The sequence below is a fragment of the Microtus pennsylvanicus genome, chromosome 1, assembly GCF_037038515.1.
Source record: "Microtus pennsylvanicus isolate mMicPen1 chromosome 1, mMicPen1.hap1, whole genome shotgun sequence".
NCBI lineage: Eukaryota > Metazoa > Chordata > Mammalia > Rodentia > Cricetidae > Microtus > Microtus pennsylvanicus.
Genome location: NC_134579.1, coordinates 147,857,963 through 147,883,128, shown reverse-complemented (window position 1 = coordinate 147,883,128; position 25,166 = coordinate 147,857,963). Strand labels below are relative to the sequence as shown.

Below are 25,166 nucleotides of genomic sequence, written 5' to 3'. Positions count from 1 at the left end.
CAGAAATGCAGTTACTGACTCCCCAAATTCACACACACACACACACACACACACAGAGAGAGAGAGAGAGAGAGAGAGAGAGAGAGAGAGAGAGAGAGAGAGAGAGAGAGAAAGAGAGAACGCACACACACACACACACACACACACACATTCACAGCATACTCAGTGGCCCTCTCATTTACCTCCGAACTGCCAAGGATGACCCAGTTTATCTTAGGATAACTCTACCTCCAGGCAAGGATTATGAAGAAGGAAGTGTGGGTGCTGACATTTCTGCCACAACAGAAGAAAGCAGAAAACCCTCCCCAGATCACGGCCATTGAAAAATTCTTCAAAGGAGTCCTGGAAACACATAGTATGTGTCTTTCTTTCATGCTTGAGAAATCCAAGAATGGGAATCTCATTCTCATGTGGAAAACCTTAAGAACACCATTGACTGGAGAGGAAACCAGAATGAAGTTAGATAAAGTTGTAGAGGAGGGGACTTTTTCTTCCTTGGCACAGGACAGGGAGCTGAGCCATTTCTATGTACCAGACTCCACACATAGACATAAATAACACAACACTGTTTCAAATTTTGTTAATAAATATCAGGGTCTGAATCTCAAATGTTTCCCAAAGTCTCTTGTATTGGACCACTGGTTACCAGACAGTGGGTATAGAAAGAATGATTGAATCTTGATAGTACAGTAGTTTCAATGTAATTGGCCAAAATAAGCTTATACAAAGAGACACTATGGGAGATTTGACTTTGTTAAAAGAAGTGTGTCATTGTGGGTGTGGATTTGGGGTATCATATATGCTCAAGCCACACCCAGTGACCCAGTTCACCTCTTGTAGCCTCTGGGTCAGGATATAGGACTTTCAGTTCCTTCTCCAGGACCATGTCTGCCTGCATGCCACCATGTTGCACCAAGATGATAATGAATTAAACTTTTGAAAATGGAAGCCACCACAATGAAATGTTTTTCCTTTATAGGAGATGTTGGGGTCATGGTATCTCTTCACAGCAACAGAAACCTTAACTAAGACTGAAGTTGGGTTCTGCAACTTGGGTATTGAATTGATAGGCCTGATAATGCTTCTGTTTCAATAAACATGGACCATGGGACAGTAGATTAGAAAAGCAGTAGAAAATTTTAAGTTATGCTTAATGCTACTATTGCCATACTAATAAAAGCATAGAAAAACAAGGGACTGAGTCTGATTGGATTAACTATGGGCCGGCCTCAAGAAGTTTCATCTTGTGTCATTATATATGAGAAATATGTAACCTGATTTCTTACTTTGATTTTATATGAGATTACAGTTAAGAAATTGCATGAATCTCAGAAGAGACTGAATTTTGGTCTTTTAAACATGCTTCAACTGTGATAAACAGTGAGAACTTTGGACAATGTGCTAAATGCAGTTTTTATTATAATATTGTCACAAGCTGAGGAGTCAGGATATGGAATGTGGTGGTTAGAATGTAAATGGTCCACATAAACTCATAGGAAGAGGCACTATTAAAAGACATGGCTTTGTTGGAGAAGGTGTGGCCTTGTTGGAGGAAGTATATCATTGTGGGAGTGAGCCTTGGGGTATCATATATGCTCAAGTCATCCCAAGTGACACAGTTCACTTCCTCTTGCCTACGGGTCAAGATGTAAGACTCTCGGCTCCTTCTCCAGCATTTTTCTGCCTATATGCCTCCATGATCCATAAGGATGATTATGGATCAAATAAACCTCTGAAAATGTAAGCCTCTCCATTAAATCCTTTTTCTTTATAAGAGGTGTCTGGCTGTGGTGTCTCTTGACACTAATAGAAACCCTAAGTAAGAGAATGCTTCTGACAAGATCAATGGATTAATTCCTCAATGGATTCGCAATCTGATAAATTAGTATACATATTAGAAATAGAACATGGGACTAGGTTTGGGTAGAGGCTATGCACTGGTCAGATATAACTTGTTTACCTATCTAATCTATCAAGATCCCTACCACCTCACTTCCTGAGCCACATGCACTCATCAGCAACCTCTCCCACCACACATGTCTGTTGTCCTACATGACATACTGCGTCAAGCATACACATCCAGAGCAATTGATACATCTGACCCTGAATCCCTCAAACCATGGGATTTGTCATTGTGGTTGAAATAAACTAACACAGTAAGTAAACTGAATGTCTATTGAGTCCACTTTCCATATGATCTATGGGAAGATATTTAACTGAGTGTATCACTATCTTCATCTTCTCATAACAGATCCCAAGCACAAAGAATATATTTCCAAGGTAGTACCAGCTACAGATTCTCATTGTATTTTGTACATCTTGTATGTCCAACTCCCCCCCACATTTCCACAAGTGTGGGTGGTGTAAATAAGTATGCATGTATTTGTACACCTATGTGGACTCATGTTCATGTATAAACAAGCACATGTGGAGGCCCAAGGTTAATGCTGGGAATCATCCTCAATTGCTTTTCCACTATGTTCATTGAGGCAGAGGCTCAAAGGAAAACCCAGAGTTCACTGATATGGCTAATCTTACTCATCAGGTTTCTGTGGACATCTCCTTGTTTCCATCCTCCAGGGATGAAATTACAGGTGAGAACCATTGTCCACTACTCATGTACAAGTGTTCTGGAGATCCAAATTTTGGTTCCTGTACTTGTATACAAAACACTTTGACCACTGGCAATCTCCTAACCCCATCTTTTACATTTTCCTTTTTGCTCATGAATTAATATCATTCAGAGAAATATCTCTAGTGAGATAAACAGCATAGCCATTTATAACTGACTGACCCAATCCAAAGCCTCATCAATTTGGTGCAGAAGTAGCAATGAAGACCCCTGAACTGAAATTTCCCTGTGGCTTAAACACACTAGGACAAGAGTCATCTCAGCAACTCACTTGGATTTCCTCCTTCAAATAGACCATCATTTTGTTCCCCGAAGAGACTTGAGGGTCTATCATTCCTACATGAACCAAGCGAAATACACCCTCAGGGGTCTTCTGCCCTTGGAAAATGTCAAATTTTGTCACCAAATCTCCATTGGCATCAAATATAATTTCACTTCCATCAGGAGTCTTGAAGTGCACATTCCTAAGAGCTTGAAGCAGCTGAGGAAAGAAGGGAGACATTGTAGACCAACCAGGGGTAGTCTGGAGTCTTGTCCAAAATACCACATTCCATTCACCTCTGCAGTGAGACAGAGTCACTTCAATCCACCATTGGGCATAAGGGAGATCAAGTATGTGTGATATATTCAGGAACTCACAAACATCTCTCTCTCTCTCTCTCTCTCTCTCTCTCTCTCTCTCTCTCTCTCTCTCTCTCTGTGTGTGTGTGTGTGTGTGTGTGTGTGTGTGTGTGTGTGTGTGTGTGTGTGTGTAGATCATTAACACTGTATAATCCACATGACAACTCTCAGGAATGTTTTTCCTTCTGCTGCCATGTGGATTGGGGAATCCCACTAACGCTTGGGGACAAGTCCTTTACTCACTGAGCCATCTAAGCAGCCTTAAAATTAAACCAAAAAACATGACAATGTAGTTCCTGCTCCTGGGTCTCATTTGGCTGTGCACTATTGTCCTCAGTCTTCCCATCACACTCAGAAGACTCCAAACTCTAGGAAGACCTCCACAGACTGGGCTCAGCTCACCTAGACTGCCCACTGACTCCCACAGTTCATCAGTCCCAGCCCTGTGGCTCTTCTGTTTGTTTCTATTCAGGGCCCTGACATGCTGGGCCTGCCATCTGCAATGCTATCATTTTTACCCATGGTGAGACTTCTGATCCTCTTGTCTGGAACTCAGATACTTGCTGAGGTTCTGGGTTTGGGTCCCAGCACCATGTAAGTTAGGTATAGTGGTACACACCCAGAATGCCTGCACTAAAGATGTGGAGGGAGGAGGAACAGTAGCTCAAGGTTATCCTTAGTTGCAAATTGGAAGTCAGCCTGGACTACCTGATAACCTGTCTTTCAAAAAAAATAGCCAGGGGACAAATCACAAACACAATTAAGGGGAAGGAGTATAACAAGTGCAGATGGGGAAAATGAGTCAAGGGAGACAAATGGGAAGATGAATGTGCCTCTCCTTTAGACTTTAGTGTATTTTTCCAACATCATTGGCCTGTTCCTGGTGTGCTCTTCCTCAATGACAACGCCTGTCTAAGGTGATCAGATGCATTAGTGATGTAAACGAGCCCTGAAACTTTCATATTTGTTTCTTTATTGAATTTTCTGGGCAGTCCTTTTGCCACAAACTTGTTCTTCAACAATAGATGTATGCCTTAGAAAATTCACAATAGAAGAAATGGATGTGTTGTGGGGAAGGGTATGAGAGGTAATAAGTGCATTATGAACACAAGAAGACTTGTTGTGTACCTGGGCCGCCACACAGCCACAGGTATGAGCTATACCATGGGTCAGGTAGGGCAGGACTCAACCAGGAACCACCCAGGGGTCTCCAGCCCCAGGCCAGAATATAACAACATCTCTGGGCCATGCCATGTGTTTAACACTTTAGAAAGCATGAGTCTATTGAGGTCTCAATTTTCTATCAGGGTACAGTGAAAGGCTTGCTCTTACCTCTCTGACTAAAACTCAGGAAGACTGCAAAGGAGCTGACTTCCAGGGTGTTGTTCTTTTTGAAAAATGCTCCAAGATCCCCGCAGCAGAAGGCAGCAGAAATGCTGTAAGTCCCAAATGGTGGCAGCGTGCCATGTGGTGGCAGTCAGCAGGCCCTGGGAGCAGCCAGTCCCAGGCAGAAATGGCTGCCGGTCCCAGAGCGGTGGCCCGAGCGGTGGTGGTGGCTGGCCATGTGGCAGCAGGCAGTGGGACCCAGGCAGAGTAGGCTTCTGGTCCTTGAGCAATGGCTGGTTCCAGGCAGGGAGACACATGGCGGGAGGGCAGAAGACAGAAACATGGATAGACAAGACATGCAGGGTGAGGTTGAATGTTTATTCAGGGGGTTATGGAGGAGGAAGGGTGAAGGGGGGGCCAGAGAGAGAGAGAGAAGAGAGAGAGAGAGAGAGAGAGAGAGAGAGAGAGAGAGAGAGAGAGAGAGAGAAGAGGAGAAAGAGACAGAGAAGGTGGGAAGCAGAGAAGTGGGGAGAGAGGCAGAAGCGAAACTGCCTCTCCGAGAGGAAGATGGAAAAAAAAGTGAGCTCACACCAGAAGCTGAAGATCAGCCTGCCTCAGCGGATGGGGGAGGGAGTGGGCGTGGCTTGTCTCCTAAAGGGACCAAAACCATAACATTCCCAGGTCTTCCTTATAATAAAAAGTAAGCAAGTCAAGGAAGCAGAAAAGGAAGGGCCCAAGATGGCGGTGGGCAGGTCAGAGGTAATGGAAGTGGGCGTGGCTTGTCCCTTAAAGGGACAGGAAAGCACAACATTCCCAGGTCTTCCTTATAATAAAAAGCAGGAGACCAGGCAGCACAGCCAAAAGAAACTGGGGCAGCGAACTCTCAAGACTGCTTCCGGCTGCTTCCCCCTTCTCTGTCTCTTTCCCCTCCCTCTTTCCCCTCTTCTCTCTTTCCCCTCTTCTCTCTCTGTCTCTCTCTCTGTCTCTGTCTCTGTCTGTCTCTCTCTCTCTCCCCCCCTTCACCCTTCCTCCTCCATAACCCCGTGAATAAACATTCAACCTCACCCTGCATGTCAAGTCTATCCATGTTTCTGTCTTCTGCCCGCCAGCCATGTGTCTCCCTGCCTGGGACCAGCCATTGCTCAGGGACCAGCAGCCATCTCTGCCTGGGGCCCACTGCCTGCTGCCACATGGCCAGCCACCACTGCTCTGGGACCAGCAGCTGTCTCTGCCTGGGACTGGCTGCTCCCAGGGCCACTGTATGCTGCCACATGGCCCGCTGCCACCGCTCAGGCCACCGCTCTGGGACCTGCAGCCATTTCTGCCTGGGACTGGCTGCTGCCAGAGCCTGCTACCTGCCACCACATGGCCCGAAGCCACAATTTGGGACCTACAGCATTTCTGCTGCCTACTGCCACAAGGATCTTGGAGCATTTTTAAAAAAGAACAACACAGGTGATCAGTTCTCTCCTGTGAGTCCAGCACTCAGGATGCTATGGTTGGGTGGTGAAATAGAGACTATGGGTTACATAAAGTCCATCTGAAATACCAATACAGAAAGAAAGGATTGTTAGGTGAGACCTTGGAGGTAGGGTAGATTAGTGTTTTATTTGTTGAGACAGGGTTTCATATCGCCCAAGCTGTCCTCACACTGGCTTTGCAGGTTCACCTTGAGCTTACATCATCCTGCTTCTACTTCACAGGTGCTAAAATTACATCTGAGGCCACCAAGGCCAGTGAGACAGCAGTGGTCATTGAACCCAGGACTTGCTACATGCTATTCAGCCACTCTGCATCTGAGGTATGTCTACATCTGTTGACTTCATTTTCCCGCTATCCAGAATTTCACTGTAACTCACCAAGGCCTGCAACTATCCTGCATTTTCCTCTTTGGAGCAGAGTGGAGAGCACAAAACTCAGCCTGTGGGCTTTTTCTCCTGGGGGACCCACTATGTTAGATTCCTGTGCAAATCGATCATCACACTTTTGCCAACACCCTGATGGGTTCTTTCTCTATGTGCTTAGTAATCCAGGGGCAATTTCCTGAAGTTAAGCATGTGGCTTCTATGACTGTACCCTTCTCTCAAGGCTCACACTGTAACCAGCCTGTATGTTCTTCCTTAATATGCTTTCTAACACTGACTTGAGGAAGGTGACCTTTCCTCATTTATGTTCATCTTAAAGTCGTTTCTCATGAATATTTAAGTCTTCATATTGATGGACTTTGAGAAAGAATGAGTCATACCTCTGCAATCTTTTGAAATATTAGGTTAGTTCTCAACATGGGAAAGGTTATGAGTCTTTCAGTCAAGCCAAGGAAACACCAGGTTTAGAAGGGGAGGTGCTGATTGGTTTCCTCTGTCTTCCCAGAGAGGCTCCTAGAAAGGTCAGCTGGTCTTCTGGTCAGTACTGGAAAGCTACTTAGCAGGGTGGCAAAAGCAGTTAGCCATGACATCAGCGGTTGCATCTCTGGACATTCCATTGTATCCTGGAGATCTCTTGGAATCCCATGATGTCACCTTGTTGTAGCAACACCAACTGCCATTAGGACATTCCTCAGTCCCTAGAGGTAGAGCATCAGTCATGTTCTCAAGACTGAGGCATCGCGTATTTGGGAGACAGAATGGAGAAGGTCCAGAGACCAGAGAGAGGCAGAAGAAAGCTACAGTTCACTTCTGGAAAATACCCAGTGAGTCATGGGAAGGAAATGGGGAGATTGCCAAAGGAGGTGCACTTGAGGTGGGCTATCCAGTAACGGAGCTGAGGAACTGGAGCCTCAGAGAATAAGATGGACATCCCTGATTATCATACTTCCCAAAAGTCAAAGATTCCAGAATATTAGCTTGTCCATCTTGTGAGTGAGAAAGGAAAGGCTGTTGTGCTGGGACCACCACTTAGCTCTTACCTTTACTGTGGTTTGGGGTGTTATGTGGGGACAGAAAAAGACCAGCAGGAGGCAGGGAAGGACGAATGTGTCCCCATCTTTCATCAGACATCACTACACTACACCTGTAGTAGTTGCCTTTAGGTTCACTGTCTGTCTAACACTGTTCCCATGGAGACAAATGTGCTCCTGGCCGAGACCTTTAAACCTCAGAGTGTTCAGCAGTCTGCTCAGGAGAATTCCTCTGACCTCCTTTCCCTGACAGTGACCCCCTTAGGGTTCTGAATCAGCAGTTGAGGATGGCATTTAGATCACAGGGTAACCAATCTTCTGTCAGAGTTATGGAACCAGAGCAGAGAATGGCTACTGAGTGTCAGCTTCAATGATCTGGGCTGTCAATGGGTGACTGGGTGAGTCTCTTGACCATGATGGAGCCCTGCCTGACTTTCCAATCCACAGCATGGGCCATGAGTAACCAGCAATGAGGCCTGGCCTCCTCATAACATCTGACTGCTTGTCCACTCTGCCATTTTTCTCATGGCTTCTAAATCACAGCAGGCTTCAGGGCTCTGGACCATGCTGCATCCTGTTCTTCTGTGAATATTCTTGAAGAGGTGGTCTCTGTAGTCACCTGAAGAATTATAGGGAGGCCGAGAAAAGCTGTGGATGCCTACAGAGCCACATCTCTAGAGTGATGGGAGATTTGAGAACCACACATGGGCCTGTCAACCTGGCCTAGTATATTTTGGTTGTCACTGGGTTTCAGACACAATTTTCTGTTTGGGACTCAGGATGGTCTGTCAATCTCCTATGCCTTTTGACTATGCAGTTTCACCTGTTTTATACCTATACACAGAAACCTCTACAGAGCCAGCATCCCATCCAATGCTCCTGAGCAAGAAGCAGATAAAGAAGGAAGAGGAGAGGCTGACCACAGAGCTGCAACTGATGACCAGGGAAAGAAATGACCTGAAAGACCTGCTGATGATCCTCACTGATGGAGTCGTGGACAATAGGTATCCATTGTTTCAAACTTCATGGGGCTGTAGGCAATGTCAACCTCACCTTCAGCCTTTGAACTCTCGATTTGTAGGAGGCTGTGCCAAACCTCATATCCTAAATTCTCCTCAGGGGACAGGCAGACCTTGAGTGACAGTGGCCATGAGATGTGGCCTCTACCTTTTCTGTTCTCTCCTAATGAAAACCAGGGCTTCTGGTCTCAGACACAAAAATCAGGGATTGAGGCAGGTAATGTGTAGTTCCTAGCATGCATTTGGAAAGGAGCTGACAGGCGGTGGCTTGCATGAGGTACTACTACCTGCTGTTATTGTGTGTGGAGGCTCTACTTTCCTAGCATGTGATTGTGTGCTAGAAGCCCATGGTAGCAGCTGGAGGGGCCTGGTTTGACTGGAACATCTCAGTGTTTACCTGGAAGAGCTGGGTCTCATCACAGGTACTCTAGTTTGTGCAGACTTCCATTAGACAATAGAGCACTCTCTCTCTCTCTCTCTCTCTCTCTCTCTCTCTCTCTCTCTCTCAGTCTCTCTCTCTTTCTCTCTCTCTCTCTGTGTGTGTGTGTGTGTGTGTGTGTATATATATATATATATATATATATGATGCTTTCTTTCTTTCTCTCTCTCTCTGTGTATATATATATATATATATGATGCTTTCTCTCTCGCTCGCTGTATATATATATATATATATATATATATATATATATATATATGATGCTATCTTTCTTTCTCTCTCACTCTCTATAGCTCTCTTTATTCTCTCTTTCTCTTACTCTCTTGTGGATATGTGTGAACATACACATTTGGAGATTTGTGTGTTCCTGATTTCTGGGAGTCAGTGATCTGCCGTGGTTTCTCATGATATCCTTCTCCCACTTTCCAGAAGTTTCCAGTGCTGACCCCTGGAAGCCCCACTTAAAGCAGGACAGCTGGTGTCCTACATGCTCACCTTGGTGGCACCTAGGAATCCCTAGGGGAGTTTATATCACTTCCTTCTCTTAAGACTCCAAACCATAATGGTGTGCTCTAACTGTTCAGTGATTGTCAAACAGGACCCAAAATCAGTGTTCTGAAACAGGAGAGATGTCATTGCAATTTCTGGTGAACGGAGACATGTGACAGAGCCTCCTGGTAGCATAGAGAACCTGACTTACCATCTAGTCGTATTGAGTGAGCTCATGCAGTCAGTGCAGCTTCCATCTCAAGTTTAGCCTCAGCTGTGCTGGGATCAGAATAACAAGTTTAAAAGCACCAGGAGGTCCCACTACATAGGCACCAGAATCTTGCATCTGCTGTGCTATGGTAGATCAGGATACAACTTCAGTTCCTGTGATCATTGAAGCCTATGTTCATGGGGTCTTTTCTCCCATTTTCTAGTCCCTACAAGAACCACAAGCCAAATGCTTTGTATGAGAAGGTAAAGATGGATCACAAAGAGATCATGATGGAGCTAAACCATTTTGTGAGTGAAAACACCGAGACCTTGGATAATTTCAAGTTGCTGAGCAAGGAGACAGTCTTCTATCGGTAAGTGTCTATCTGGACATGGATAACAAAACTTGTGGAATGGCCATCTCTGACTTCCTTTTTCTCTGGATGGAGTGACTTCATCTCTGGTTCGAGCTTTTTTGCTTCTATGTAAGCAACTCTTAAACTTGTGTCTCTTGGATTCAGTTTTGCTAAGTGTGAAAGAGACTGTTAGCCCCTGCCACCTTGTCCTAGGGCCTCAAGAGCCTGTAGATAGAAAAGGTATTTACAGTCTCATGGGATTGTCAGGCAGCCTTGAACTTCTGGAGCTCAGGCCCATTCTTTACAGGTCTGGGGCTGTTGAATCTGTAGATAGATTGTACTCACCTTGAGTAAATTGTCCTCCCTTTGATTGTGTTTGCCCACTACATGCTGATGTTTCCCCATTACCACAGATAGTTAGGCCAGCTGGGGAACTACTCCTTCTACTGAAGGGACATGGATCCTTTTAGGTGTTGGAGTTTTCAATAGTAGTTTGATAATTTCTGGCATTACCTGTTCTCTCATTTGGGTTCTGAAGTGTAGGGTCATGACTATATCAGACTCTTAGCTACCTAATCTAGGAAACATGAGGTCTTTTGGGGTGCTGTTTCCCAGAAATCAGGGGTAGCAGGAGGAGTCCTGCAGGGCCTTACTATGCAGAGTTTGTCTGCAGGGATCGGCACAGCCGACTACTGATGGAAAGGACTCAGCTAAAGAAGAAGGTGGATGAGATGAGGCAGGAGGAAAGGAAACTGCAGAATAATTGGACTGTGCTGAAGTACCACCTGGAGGATTTGAAATTGATCCTTAATGACCAAGACGAAGAGATCAGTTACCTCAAAATCCAGCAACAACAGGTAGGGGCCGGCAACAAGTCAGGCTAAGCTCTGGTACTATTTGCCCATTTGACTACCTCTCTACCCATCCAACCACCAGTGTTTAACCCATCAACTTACTCACCCATACTCCCTTCCAGCCACGGACCTCATATATTCCAGACATTCCCTTCAGTGTCCATGCACAAGGACTTCTGGGAAGCTTTTGTCTTATGGAGATCTGAAATACGGGCAAGCCTTCCTTTCTGCTCTGCTCGAAGCTGCAATTCAGAGAAGGAAATGGGTCAATAACATATCACACATGTACTTGTATTTATGATGGGTAACCTTCTAGGCACAGAGCTTAGAGTGAGTGAGTTCTTGGTCCTGCTGCTTTTTTGTTTGGCAGGGATCATGTCCCATCACAGGTGGGAAGCAGTTTATAAGGTGGAGATCCCTGTGCCAGGGCCAACAGAGTGCTTCTCATACTCATGGATTTGCGTGGCCTGTTGGCTTCCCTTTTCTGCCTGCATCCCAATGTGTTCTCTTTGCTTCCCTGAATTCTTGGTTCACAGTGACAGAAGCTTGAATAGCAGCTTGTCAGCCCTGTTTTCTGAGAGTTGTGCTGGACTGTTCTCCCTTCCAGACTAAAATGTGTGGTTGACTGGATGATCATCTCGGGGCTTTTGACAAGCTGGTGATGGAAGGTGGGAGATTTGGTCCTATGGCAGAAGAATTTCTGTAATCACATCAATATAGTCTAAGAAAATTACTTTTCTCACAATAATTTTAGTCCCCAAGGAATTATGGCTGAGTTGTGAGACTTTTCTGAAAGAACTGGTGTGGTTATTCTAAACTCAACTGTACATTGACCATGATGTTTATTTCTGCGACCTCCTTTTTTCCATATTTCTCTTTAACACGCACTCCTTGTGGGTTTGAGTGTGAGTGCACGCATGTGTTTTTTCATGTGTGTGAGCGCACACATGTGTGTGTAGTAGTGTAAGGATGTGGGTGTTGGGGTGCATCAAACATGTGCAGTTTCCAGTTCAGACCACTGTGTTGCTATCAGTCTGTACCAGAATCCTGGGGTTCTTACCTCCCCAGATGCTTTTGTTTAACCTGCCTACTTGACCAGCAAGTTCTTGGGATCCTTTCTCTGTGCTTAGATATGTATGACTGTCTCTAACCCTCAACAAAGAACACAATTTTCTCTTAAACAGGAGCTGAAGAGATTGGAAGAAAGCTCTCAGTTCCTGCAGAAGCAGAGGGAAATGGTCATGCAGGAAAAGCACTTGGTCCAAAAGCTGCAGCATCACTTTCAGGTCTCTCAGATGAGGTAGGAGCCAGACTGGGAGAGGAGGTAGAGCCAAGGGGGGCCCATGGACTTGGGGACAATATCAATTCTGTCCATCTCTGAGGCTACTAGCTAGAGCAGGGAACAGAAGACCTCAGAGAACTGAGCTGGTCCAGTAACAAGAAATTCCGTCCAGCATATATTGTGTTTGATATTCAGTGTGTCTGTAGAATTTATTCTCTATACCTTCCTTCTGAAAACAGAGTTCTCCCAAAGCTTTCCCTGAACTCACAGAGAGCTGCCTGTTATGGCCTTCCAAGATATTGGGTTTATAGGTGTGCTTCAAGGGGCATGGTAAAATTCGCGTATTTATTTAGAAAAATCCAATGAAGATTAGAGATTTCCATCTTTAACACTGCTCTGTGTAACATTTGCCAACTTCCTGTGAAAAGTGCTCTCTGGATAGAATTGGCTAAGGACTTCCCAGGATGAACCCAGGCAGATGACTCGGCTGTAGGGAAGATCCTAACCTTCTCGGGTGTGTTCTGTAACCGACTCCCAAAGCCAGGATGCAGATTCCCAGCTCTAGTCCCTAGGAAAGCACCAGTTTTTATTTGGACCCTGAGGACCGACAGGGACAACGTTCTCAGGCACACATCTCAGGAAATGCTGCTCTAGCACGACAGGCTCTATCTGCATGTTGTACATGTTCAAGGTTCCTTCTGGGCATGAGGACTGAGCTAGCCACACGCCCTTGTGCAGGGACCTGAGCTGCAGGCAGTTTAAGGCTATCTATAAAATGATGAATAGCTCATGTACAACTCATGCATTTCTCACGTGCTGTTGACTATAGCGTCAATATGCTGTTGCTGTTTACAAAATGATATCCCTGAATTATAGGAGAACACCCTTTTCTGTCTAGTAGAATGCACACTAACAGTGTTTATTTGAAATTATGACTTCAGTTTAATACTGAGCATAGTTTTAGGCCCATCTACTCTGGGATCTTATTCCTTGTGAGTAACAACAAAGATATCAGTCACAAGAATAAATTCACTGTCCAGCAGAGCTGAGGTGAACTGAGGAAGCATCTTCAGCTAATGTGGCAGGTCTGTTTTTTTAAACTGCTTTTCTCTTCCAGGTCTGAAACTCCGCAGACTCATCTGGAACAGGCCACTGCCCAGGACGAGAGCCACCCGCAGAAGGATCTCCAGGAAGAACTAGGTGCTGAGTCCCATCCCCAGCAATACTGAATTCTAAGGACATATATTCTTCTTCAGTTTTGGTTACCCTTGTGTCATAGGTTCTGTTTGCCTAGCCAGTGACCCAGCATGGCTGCTTCTGGGCCTAGATTATTATTTTTTTTCTTTTTTTGATCATACCACTTGAGAGACCTGAGGAAGCCAAAGTAAGCCACAAACACCTTCTACACATGTTCTTCACATTAGGATCAAGGCCTACAGACTAAAAGACACCCCTTGTAGCTGGGAACTCAGCGGTGAAGGAAATTCCAGCTGATCTCCAGGTGATCACACCTAATCTGATTCATGTGTCCGCTGACTCAGTTCTCGAGAAGAGAAGAACGCATCAAAAATATACTTGAGATACAGAAATCCTGAGACAAAGATTACTCAGAAGCCTACATTTACCAGCAAGTGGACTCCACCTTGGGATAACATGACATATAAGCTCCTATGTGGAATGGATCCAGGAATCTTGAAAAAGCCATTAAAATTGTGACTATCTTCCTAGCGTTTCTCCAAGGCAAGCACTTGCCTGTAGTAGGTGTAGTAGGTTCTATCAATATTTAGTGATAAATGCTAATTATTATTAGCTTTATTTTGTTTGAGTTTTGTTTTAAATGTTTGTTTATGGTTCATTTGGTTTTGGTTTTGCTATTTTGATGTTATTTATTCTTGTTATTAGTTCCATAATTTTCAAAGTTTATCCATTGTTTATATTCACTATTGTTTCAAATATATTGCTTGTTAATAAAAAATTAATTTCCAACTTTTCACACTTAATTTCAGTTTCTTTCATCAAGTGTGGTGTCACACTGCTTTAAGCCCCAAATGTCCAGGTGCAGGTGGAAGCCATGGGTCAATGCCCAGTGGATGTCAACTCTTGCTTTTATGCAGTTGGGCCGCAGCTGCCTTAGTACAGCTCCTGATGTCAGCACTGTTGGTGACAGAGATCACGTGGGATCCTGTGTGCATGGTGCCTGTTCTTTTGGGGGCCCCCAGTAGCTTCACCCTTCAGTGTTGTATGCCAGGAAAAACAAAGGAAACAGTAACAGATAATAAGATCCCGAATGGAGACTTGTAAGGCATCTGCCCCCTATGTCCTGGGACAGATGTCCCTGGAGAGCTAGGGTTCGGGCTTCTCTGTTCTCTTCCCTTTAGATTGCTTGGGGAACATTCACCATGCAGTGGAAAATGGCAGGCTGGAATATGTCCCCATGGTTCCCCAGTGACTCCCTGGTGACACCAAGCAGAGGTTAGATGTGATGCAACCTCTGAGCTCACTTCAGGGTATCTGTGACAGAAACAACATTGAGGTCCTATGGAAAGCCTTGACCAGTCTGGCTTCCATTTCATGCTCTTAAGCCAACCCTACAGAGGACACTTGTCCTGCTAGTCCGTGGTCTCTGAGGAGCAGAAGTGTCTGTGTCTTAAACACACCCTCTGGCGTGGGAGGTGTCTGTGTCTCAGAGCAATGAAGCCTGAAATCACTAGAGAAAATCACCCCATTTATCATGTGTCAGATGCCTGAGTATACCTGACGAGGATGTCTCTGTCTTTGGGTAGAGAAGGGAACATCTTTGGTTTGGTTTGGGTTTCAGACGGGTACTCATGTTGTTCCACATTGACCTTTAAGTTACTATTTCTGGGGTTCTCTACCTGGGTTCACACATAAGCCCCTTAAAGTTATATCTATTTACACTACAATTTATTACAGTAGCAAAATTTCAGTTACGATGTAACAATAAAATATTTCAGGATGGGGCAGCACAGCTGATGGAGTATATCAATGGTCACATCCCTGGGAAGGCTGAAAACCACTGAACTGCATGGTTAAGGCTCCCACCTCTACCTCCTGAGTGCTGGGACTTTACCTGGTACATGCAGTGGGGGGATCTAACCCAGCGTTTGTGCATAATAGAAAAGTGTCCTACCACCTGAGCAATGATCCTCACCACTTCACAGCCATTTCTGGAGGCAGGCCAGTGTCTTCAGGCAGGGTGATAGTCTAGGAGGCACCCCTTTGACACCTGGGGCCCCAGACTTTCACAGCTAATGACAATAACAGAAACACTGCAGCGCTCAGGCACTACCAAGACTGATCTGGATGCTGAGGAAGGCCCTTGTGGTGGCAGAAATTTCAAGAGTAGAGCTGGAGCTGTGGTCATGGCTGTGGAAGAAACTTCCAGGAAGAAGCTGCATGTTTTTGGGAGCCTCCATTTCCCTGGTGCAACATAGGAGGTAGTTGAAGAGGTTAAGAATCCTGATCTGTGTCTACCTCAAACTCACCACCATTTGCATTGGCCTATACCAACTGGGAATCTGCATAAGAGAACCTATTTTGTAGCCCAACTACTCCCCAGCGGGGGGCACTCTTTGGAAAGTCTGCAGAACCTCTGGGGACTTATTGAAAGAAGTGGGTCACTGGGCCAGCCCTGCTCCACTTCCTGTGTGTGCTCTACTTGAGAGTGCAGCTGCCCTGTGACCAGATGACTGTATGTCCACCATCATGCCTCTGCCAGGAACCCTCAGACACAGTTAAGACTCCCTTTCTTAAGCGGCTCTTCATGAAAAGTAGCGAATATAAGCTCCTTGTGTGTTTTGCATTTTGCAGAGCATCACCCAATATGGAAAACGTAAGGGACAAGGTTGAAAGCTATGCGATTTCACAGCTTTTTATTAGGATAGAGCAGTGCTTCTGAACCTGGGGTTAAAACGACCTTTTCACAGGGGTCACCTAAGGCCATAAAAACATAGTTATTTACATTAAGATTCATAGCATTAGCAAAATTGCAGGTATGAAGTAGTAAGGAATATAATGTTATGGTTGGGGTGACAACAGCATAAGGAACTGTATTAAGGGTTGCTCCATTAGGAAGGTTGAGATCCACTGGGATAGAGTGACCTCTAGCTGAGAACTGCCTCAGACAGGCACCAGTTCCAAGGGACAGCAGGGAGTTTCAGGTGAGTAATCCCACATCAGTGTGGACAGCGCCTTTCTGATGGCTTGGGATTGCTGCTGAACCCAGGGAAGGTAGAAAGCACAGACCACGGGAAGGCAATGCAGAGCCAGGGAACACTTAACCCTTGTACTCACTAGCCTGGCTTCTCCCTAATGCTGTCTTCAAAGGTCAGTCACCATTTCCACAATGCTGCCTGGTGGCTCCTCAGCTCCATATGTCCAACTGCAAATTCCTTCACCCAAACTCTCTGGCTTACATTTGCTCCACCAGCTCTGTACTTTACAAGGAGCAGGAGGAAGCAGGCAGTACATGGTTTCACGATATATTCTGCAGCTCTTAATACTGAGAGATCCTTGAGAGAGTCTCCACCTCCATCTCAGGTTTGTTTTCTCTCCTCAACATATAGATTTCCACGGAATGGAAGTGGAAAAGGCCCATTTCAGGACCCAAGCCAGCTGTTATCTGCAGCTGCTGAGAGGCCTCCTCTCATCCAGAGCCCTTGCACACGTGTTAATAAGGGTGTGTGCGACTCTCATGCTTTTGCTCCGGCAGGGCACATGTGTCCCCAATTGCTTGAGAATTGTTCTTGCACCAGCTAAGGAACGTGACATCTCTAAGCACAACAGAAGAGAACAAGCCTGTCTCACAGGCGGGCCTGACCCACAGCCCACATGAGACCCTGGGAATCTCTTGTGGGTTTGTCCTCTGCCTGCTTCAGGGTGTTTAGCTTCCTTGGTGGGACGTCTTGCTCTAATTTTTTCTTAGCTGGCTGAAGAATTTCCTTATGGAGTTATTAATGTCTCACTTGCATTCTGTAATTTTTCTCCTCTAAGTGCACAAGTCTTGCTTTGTCACATTCTAAGGTTGGAATTGCACGTAAATTTAATGCCAAAGAAAGCCTCTCTGTCTTTGTGACTGGTTTATTTTTCCTTTTGAAGATGGTGCTGGATTTTTCTACTGGTTTAAAGTCTAAGCCTACATAGGTATGCATATATATGTATATATATAATCTCAGGTATAGTCTTTTATGCAGTATATACGTAAAATATATATGTATGTGTATATAAATATATAAATAGAAATATTAAACAAACTTTAATCAAAGAAATATGTAAATGTGAAAGTCTCATTTTTACCCATAGAATTATAATGTACATATGTATATGTTGCTTGATAAAATTTATGTAAAATTGATACAATTTATATATTAATAACTATAAAAATCGAGACTTTTACATTCAGTACTCTTGTTTAAAGCTGTTTAAGATTTTCAACTTACGAAACAGACAAGATCAACTGACAAAATTGGGAGCGTGGGGGTGGCGGGAAAGGGAAGATGAGGGAAAAGATAAAGGGGAGGAGAACTTGAGGGAACAGGACAGTTGAGATGGAAAAAGGACAGAGATGGAGAGCAAGGAAGGAGATATTTTGGTTTAGGGAGCAATTATGGGGCAAGCAAGAAACCTGGAACTAGAGAAATTCAAAGCACAGCACAAGAATGACCCCAGCTAAGACCCCAAGCAATAGCGGAGACGGTGACTGAACTGGTCTTTTCCTCTAGTCGGACTGATGAGTACCTTAAATATCACCATAGTAACTTCATCCAGAAACTGTTGGAAGCAGAGGTAGCAATGAACTGAGCTTCCAAAGTTGTAGTAATATGGGCGGCGGCTAGCTTTACCCGAAATAATTACACAGACACTGTATTCATTTAAACACTGCTTTGGCCCATTCCTATCTAGCCTCTTCTAGGCTAATTCTCACATATTAATTTAGCCCACTTCTAATCATCTGTGTAGCGCCCCTAGGTGCGCTTACCGGGAAGATTCTAGCCTAAGTCCATCCTGGGTCGGAGCTTCATAGCGTGTGTCTTCCCTGGAGCAGGTAGCATGGCGTCTCTCCTGCGTCTGCTCCGGAGAGGAGAGCTGCGGAGTCTGACCTCACTTCCTCTTCCTCCCGGCATTCTGTTCTGTTTACTCCACCCACCTAAGGGTGGGCCTATCCAATGGGCCTAGCAGTTTCTTTATTGCTTAACCAATGAAATCAACAGATTGATATATGACACTCCCCCATCACTTCCCCTTTTTCTGTTTAAACAAAAAAGAAAGGCTTTAACTTTAACATAGTAAAATTACATATAGCAAAACAGTTATCAAGCAAGAGTTACATCAGAAACATTTATACATATAACAAAATTGACCGTAAATCTCTATCAATAAAGCAAAATCTATACTAATGCAAATTATTCATGTCTATATCATATCCCCCTTTAAATGTAAAAGAACATTTATAAACCATATTTGGGAACATGGGCGCAGTTTTTTGTCTCCAAACTGCTTCCTGCTGAATGGGGGCGTAGTTAATTAGGTCTTTCATGGTATAACCTGTGTGCTAGTTTCATCTCAGTTGGCAGTTGAGCAAAGCAATTTTCTGAAGATGTTCACAGCAACCCTTCAGGAGGACGTGGTCCATCATACCAAATCGGAATAGAAGAAATCCAAAGGGTCTGGTCCTCTGTGAAAACAAAAGAAGACTCTTTCCAAAGCATCATATCTTTAGACCCAAATTCTGAAGTCATACCCTCATGATATCCGTTCTGGTTACACTTGGCAGCCTATATAATGAAATGTCTCTCTGTACTTAGCTCCTTCACAGTCAAAAATTTTAAAGAAAACACAATGTACATAATCCAGACTCTCTGTGAATTTTCCATCTTTATGCGGCTTATTTTTATTTATATCTATAACTATCTGTACTCTGTCTCTTTAAAGACTTTACTTTTACTTTTTTCTTTTTAAACCATTAACTTTATTCTCTATATTCTTTTTCTTCTCTCTCCCAAGCCTACGTACATTCATCCAACAGTGTGACTCATTTAGTGGTCTGAATCTGTCCTATTGTGCATCTGCAATTTTTTACTATCCAGGAGCACTTTTGATTTGCACCTTTAAATCAGTAGGCGCTTAAGAATCTAAGCTGTGACATTCCTAGGTTAACTTTTTGCTTTTTGAGCGTATATCTGTAGACCAGGCTGTCTTTGAACTCTCAGAGATCCGCCTGTCTCTGCCTCCCAGGCATTGGGATTAAAGGTGTTTGCTACTACACCTTGAACTCACAGAGATCTGTTCGTCTCTGCCTTCTAGGCACTGGGATTAAAGGCGTGCACTACCACGGCCTGGCAGGCCTCAAACTCACAGAGATCCGTCTGCCTCTGCTTCCCAAGTGCTGGGATTAAAGGCGTGTGCTACCACTGCCTGGCAGGCCTCAAACTCACAGAGATGTGTCTGCCTCTGCTTCCCAAGTGCTGGGATTAAAGGCGTGTACACACAACAACTCTCTTCCTTTTTTTGTTTTTTGCTTTAAGAACTTCAACTTTCAGCTTGCATATCTTTTTAACACACTTTAAACCATTCAGAAATTTTCTCTGTCTTTGAATCTCTCTTTACTGTATATCTCTTTTTCTGACCACAAGAGCCTTTAATTTACCAAGCAATATCAGTAGGACTAAAGGCGTGGCTTTGCCAGCTAGATCCAGTCCATTCCTTAGCTTTTCAGCCTCTTGGCTGAGGTACTGGCTGTAGCCATGTTTATAGCATTTCAAGGTCCCTGCCAGCCAGCAAGCTACAACAGACAACACTCAAGTCCTCTCTCAGTAGCCGGCCCTCCTGCCTCAAACAGTCAGAGTTTGCCCTGGCAGGATGGCCCAGAAAGCCGGCATTTTAAAACAACACGGGTTTTTTCCTGCTGCTGAGTCAGGAAAATTTCAAAATGGAGGACATACCATTTTGTGCTAGCTCTGGGGCTACCAGGTAGGAGCGGCACTCAGCACTTTAATTCTGAGACTGAGCGTGCAGCACAGAAATTCTTTTCATCCAAGTTACATCCAAATCTGACACGCAGAGCACTGCGCAGTCTGAAAACACATCTCTGTATGGCAGCAGGAATCCGCCATGCTCTTCCGCCTGCCTAAGCCTGATTCTGCCTTCTGCCCAGGAGCAGGCGGGGAGCTCTGAGTCATCGTCAAGGTCTCAGAGCACTCTCCTTCCGATCCCAAGCCAGAACACAAACATAAAGCCAGAGTTTGCACTGGCGGCAAAGCCCCAGGAAGCCACACTTTAAAATAACGCAGCTTTTTTTCTGCTGCTGTTGCTGAATCAGGAAATCTCTCTACAGCACGCCACGAACAAACAGCAAAAAATCTGTTAAACTCTCTCTCCATTATTTTTAAGCCTTCTCAGGTTTTTTAAGTAGGTTTAGTCCATCACGTGGGCGCCATTTGTAGTAATATGGAGCGGCGGCGGGGCTGCGTCCCCAAACACCCCAGCCGCCTGCCCTGCCCGGCTAGCTTAACCCGAAATAATTACACAGACACTGTATTCATTTAAACACTGCTTTGGCCCATTCCTATCTAGCCTCTTCTAGGCTAATTCTCACATATTAATTTAGCCCACTTCTAATCATCTGTGTAGCGCCCCTAGGTGCGCTTACCGGGAAGATTCTAGCCTAAGTCCATCCTGGGTCGGAGCTTCATAGCGTGTGTCTTCCCTGGAGCAGGTAGCATGGCGTCTCTCCTGCGTCTGCTCCGGAGAGGAGAGCTGCGGAGTCTGACCTCACTTCCTCTTCCTCCCGGCATTCTGTTCTGTTTACTCCACCCACCTAAGGGTGGGCCTATCCAATGGGCCTAGCAGTTTCTTTATTGCTTAACCAATGAAATCAACAGATTGATATATGACACTCCCCCATCACAAAGTCCAACTGAAGAGTGGAAGGAGTGAGAATATGAGCAAAGAGGTCAAGCCATAATGGGGACACCCACTGAAACAGTCTACCTGATCCAATGGGACCCAAGTTTAATGGCCAGACCCATGGAAAGGACAGTCACGGGGGCACATGGCTGTAAGCAAATACCACAGAGACAGTGAGGGGTGGCACTCCAGGGCTCACTGGGCCAGTCAGCCTGATGAGTGAGACACCATATTTCAACAAGCAGAGCAGACAGGTCCTAAGGAACAGCACGGTATGTTTCCCTCTGGACTTGATATGCATACACATACATATAACCTAGGACCTGTATGCTCATGAACAAACATGCATACACATACATATACCTAGCACCTGTATGCTCATGAACCAACATGCATACACATACATATACCCTAGCACCTGTATGCTCATGAACATCTTGCATACACATACATATACCCTAGCACCTGTATGCTCATGAACAAACATGCATACACATACATATACCCTAGCACCTGTATGCTCATGAACAAACATGCATACACATACATATACCCTAGCACCTGTATGCTCATGAACAAACATGCATACACATACATATACCCCAGCACCTGTATGCTCATGAACAAACATGCATACACATACATATACCCTAGCACCTGTATGCTCATGAACAAACATGCATACACATACATATACCCTAGCACCTGTATGCTCATGAACAAACATGCATACACATACATGTACCCTAGCACCTGTAGGCTCATGAACAAACATGCATACACACAAAATGTCACTTCTGTTAGTGCCCATCTGTCACCATGAGTCCACATTGTATCATCTGACTTTAAAATAAGACAGCAGAGACAGACAATGGGAAGTGATGGCTCAGGATTTTGTCCTGAAATGTCACTGCTATAATACTAAGTAGACCACCTGTCATTAGAGCTTCAAACAGAACAAAGCCTCATGTTGTCAAGAACCCTGATGATCACTAGATGGCAAGCCATATCCCAAATTAAAGTGAATCTCATACCAAGGAATAAATAGCTCACAGAGTCTGAAGAGAATGTGCCTGTGACAGCCATGACCAGGGAGGAACAGAATGCACCAAAAGTGGGGGAGAAACTTCCAGTCTGAATAAACCAGGGCATAAACACAAACACAGAGGCTCCCAAGAGCCCCAGGGAAGAGCACACACCAGAAGAATGTCTGTCTGGAAGCTTTGGCTACTGAAGCCAGAAGCTGGAGGCCTGCAAAGGTTGCAGAGCTGTCCCAGACCCAGCATCATCTAACCGGCACACACAGAGCTCAGAGGAGTGGAGAAATGAGAATGACCCAGCAGGGCCATGAGAGACCAGATGGGTGGCCAGAATCCTCAGCTGTACCTCAGTGGGGTCTTAGACAGATTTAAGTCACTGGTTCTGCGCTGTTCAGTTTTATCCCCTGTAGAAGAAAGGGTGTAGAAGACACCAATGTCTTTACCCTTTCAAGGGTCATAGAGACCTTTGGTGACATGAAGGCTGTGGATTTCCTTGAGAGAAAAAAGTACCTATGTTTAGCCTAAAATAAGCCATTTCCATTACCACCCACTTCCCCTCCCTACCAGAGGCACCAGAGAACAGCCTCACGCCAAAAGATTTCTAAGCACCATTTTCAATCGAGTCAGGTAGGAGAAGTTCTGTCTATAGAAGATCATAGACATTAGGTTCCAGTCAGGAAGAAAGCCACAGAAAGAAATGATCAAAGGCTTATGCATTCTAGATACTCACTGAGTCCAATTCTGTCTTCCTCATTCAGAACCTAGGAACAAACAAACCTAGTTGAGGCCCAGAGCACACAGAGAAGCCAGACCTGCTGGAAATGACACCATGGCCCAGTTTCCTGGGATAATAACCCCAGCAGGCCCTAAGCAGATGCTGAGCCAGGCAATCTCACTGGACTCACAGCAAATGAGAGCTCCACTCTCTTTAGACACGAGATGATTCTTCACTCCCTTGAATATAGACCCAAATGGTTACATGTGTGTCCCGCCCAGGAGACATCTGCCAGCAGCTCCAGTCCAAGCTGTCAGGTGATCACAAGGGTTGAAAGGAACATGGAAGTCCTATTGATATTTGAATTAGGTTTGCCATCTTCTGCTTATCACTTCAAGACTGAGATAAGAACTCTTCCTAGAGAGCACTCATCTCTCCTTTGGGGTTGGGGACAAGGAATGAATGGTGAAAATGGACTGCAAAAGAGTACCCATGCAAGTAAACGTGGTGTCCCATGGTTCTAACAGCTGCTTTGAGTCACCAGGGATGATTAAACTATACTTCTTTCTACTGGGCAGCCTGAGTTTCCCAGGTGGCCCTGATAAGCAGAGAACCACCTTCTACGTACCACACCTTGAGTACAGACCTTTTTAAAATTTTCATTGATTTTTATTGACCTCTACATTTTTCTCTTCTCCTGTCCCTGCCTCTCCCCTCTTATTTATCCCGATCCCAAGTTCCTCATGTTCTCAATTTACTCAGAAGATATTGTCTTTTTCTACTTTTTGTGTGTAGTATGAAGGATCGGGCTGTGTCCAGGCACCCGGCTAGCTTAAACCCCCAAATAACCATGAAGAAATTGTATTAATTTAATTACTGCATGACCATTATCTAGCCTGTTATTGGATAACTCTCACATATTAGTTTAAACCATCTGCATTATTGTGCATTGCCACTTTACTGTGACTTACCAGCATGAGTCTAACCAGCGTCCATATTGGGAAGGAGAACCACAGCGTTTGCCTGACTCTGCTCTTCTTCCCATTGTTCAGTTCTGTCTTCCCTCTTACCTAAAATGCTGCCCTATCACAAGGCCAAGGCAGTTTCTTTATTCAACCAATGAAAGCAACACAAATATAGTAGGACCTCCTACACCATTTCACCTTTTCTGTTTAAACAAAAAAGAAAGGCTTTCACTTTAACATATTAAAATTACATATAACAACACAGTTATCAAGCAAGAATTACAGTTACAATATTTATATCTATTTTATCTTTTATCAAAACAAAGGAAAATGATAACTATATCTATTCTTCAAGTCCATCAAAGACTCCAGAAGGATATAATATTGCCTAAGTAAACGAGAAATAAGCAACTTCCAAAATTCTAGAAAGGACAGAGACATCTCGCTGCCCGGACAGTCACCCAAAGTTTTTTGTACTGTTGGAGCATCCACCTTTGGCCTTCATGCCCATAGTATCCAGCAGAGTTTTCCATGAAGCAGGAAATTTCAAAGACAGTTCATTCACTTTCTTCTGTGTTCTGCAGAATGTCTCCCAGACTCTTTCATGAATCAGGAACGCTGAAGGATCATCTCAACTTTAGGAAAGTTCATCAGTCCTCTCTCTGTGGGTTCTTTGTAGCCAGTTTATGCACCAGTCCAGGCAAGAGCAGTTTCTTGCCCAAATGGCTAACCAACTCTATAAGGAGCCTCTTCAATGCCCGTCTTCCTCTTGAAGTAGATTGGTGCTGCCAGGAGTAGACGTGTCTCATTTTGTCATGAAATGCCCTAAGCTATTAAAACATATTAAATGCCATATTCTGTAGTCTTTGAAAGATATGAAGAATGCCTATCTAACTGAAAGATCTCTATATATCTAGAAAATCTAATGAACAGATCTATAAGCTTATTAGTGGTGATTATCCATTAACAACCTATATTTCCTAATTATACATATTTTTAAATGAACTACATAATCACAATACCTTAATCAAGAGCAGAAATATACATATACATTTGATAAAATTGACCTTAGACTTGTATCAATAAATCAAGATTTACACCAATGCAGATTATTCATATCTATATCATATCCCCCTTTAAATGTAAAAGAACATTTATAAACAATATTTGGGAATATGGGCATAGTTTTTTTCTCCAAACTGCTTTGTGCTGTATGGGAGTGCTGTTAATCAAGTCTTTCATAGTATATCCTGTATGCTAGGTTTATCTCAGTAGGCAGTTGAGCAAAGTAAGTTTTTGAGGGTGTTCATAGCAAGCTTTCAAAAGGATGTGGTCTATCATACTGTATTGGTCTAGAAGCAATCCACAGGATCACATCTTCTGTGAAAACAAAAGAA

General features: G+C 44.4%; 1 protein-coding gene across 1 annotated transcript in view; it reads right to left on the bottom strand.

Annotated features, from left to right (window-relative positions):
- The window catches only part of LOC142860649 (vomeronasal type-2 receptor 26-like), a 134,320-nt gene that overhangs the window by 4,103 nt on the left and 105,051 nt on the right, over positions 1 to 25,166 (bottom strand). Inside the window, 2 exon segments of the mRNA XM_075992162.1 lie at positions 1,308 to 1,327; positions 2,900 to 3,113. Of these exon segments, the coding sequence (XP_075848277.1) occupies positions 1,308 to 1,327; positions 2,900 to 3,113 (234 nt within the window).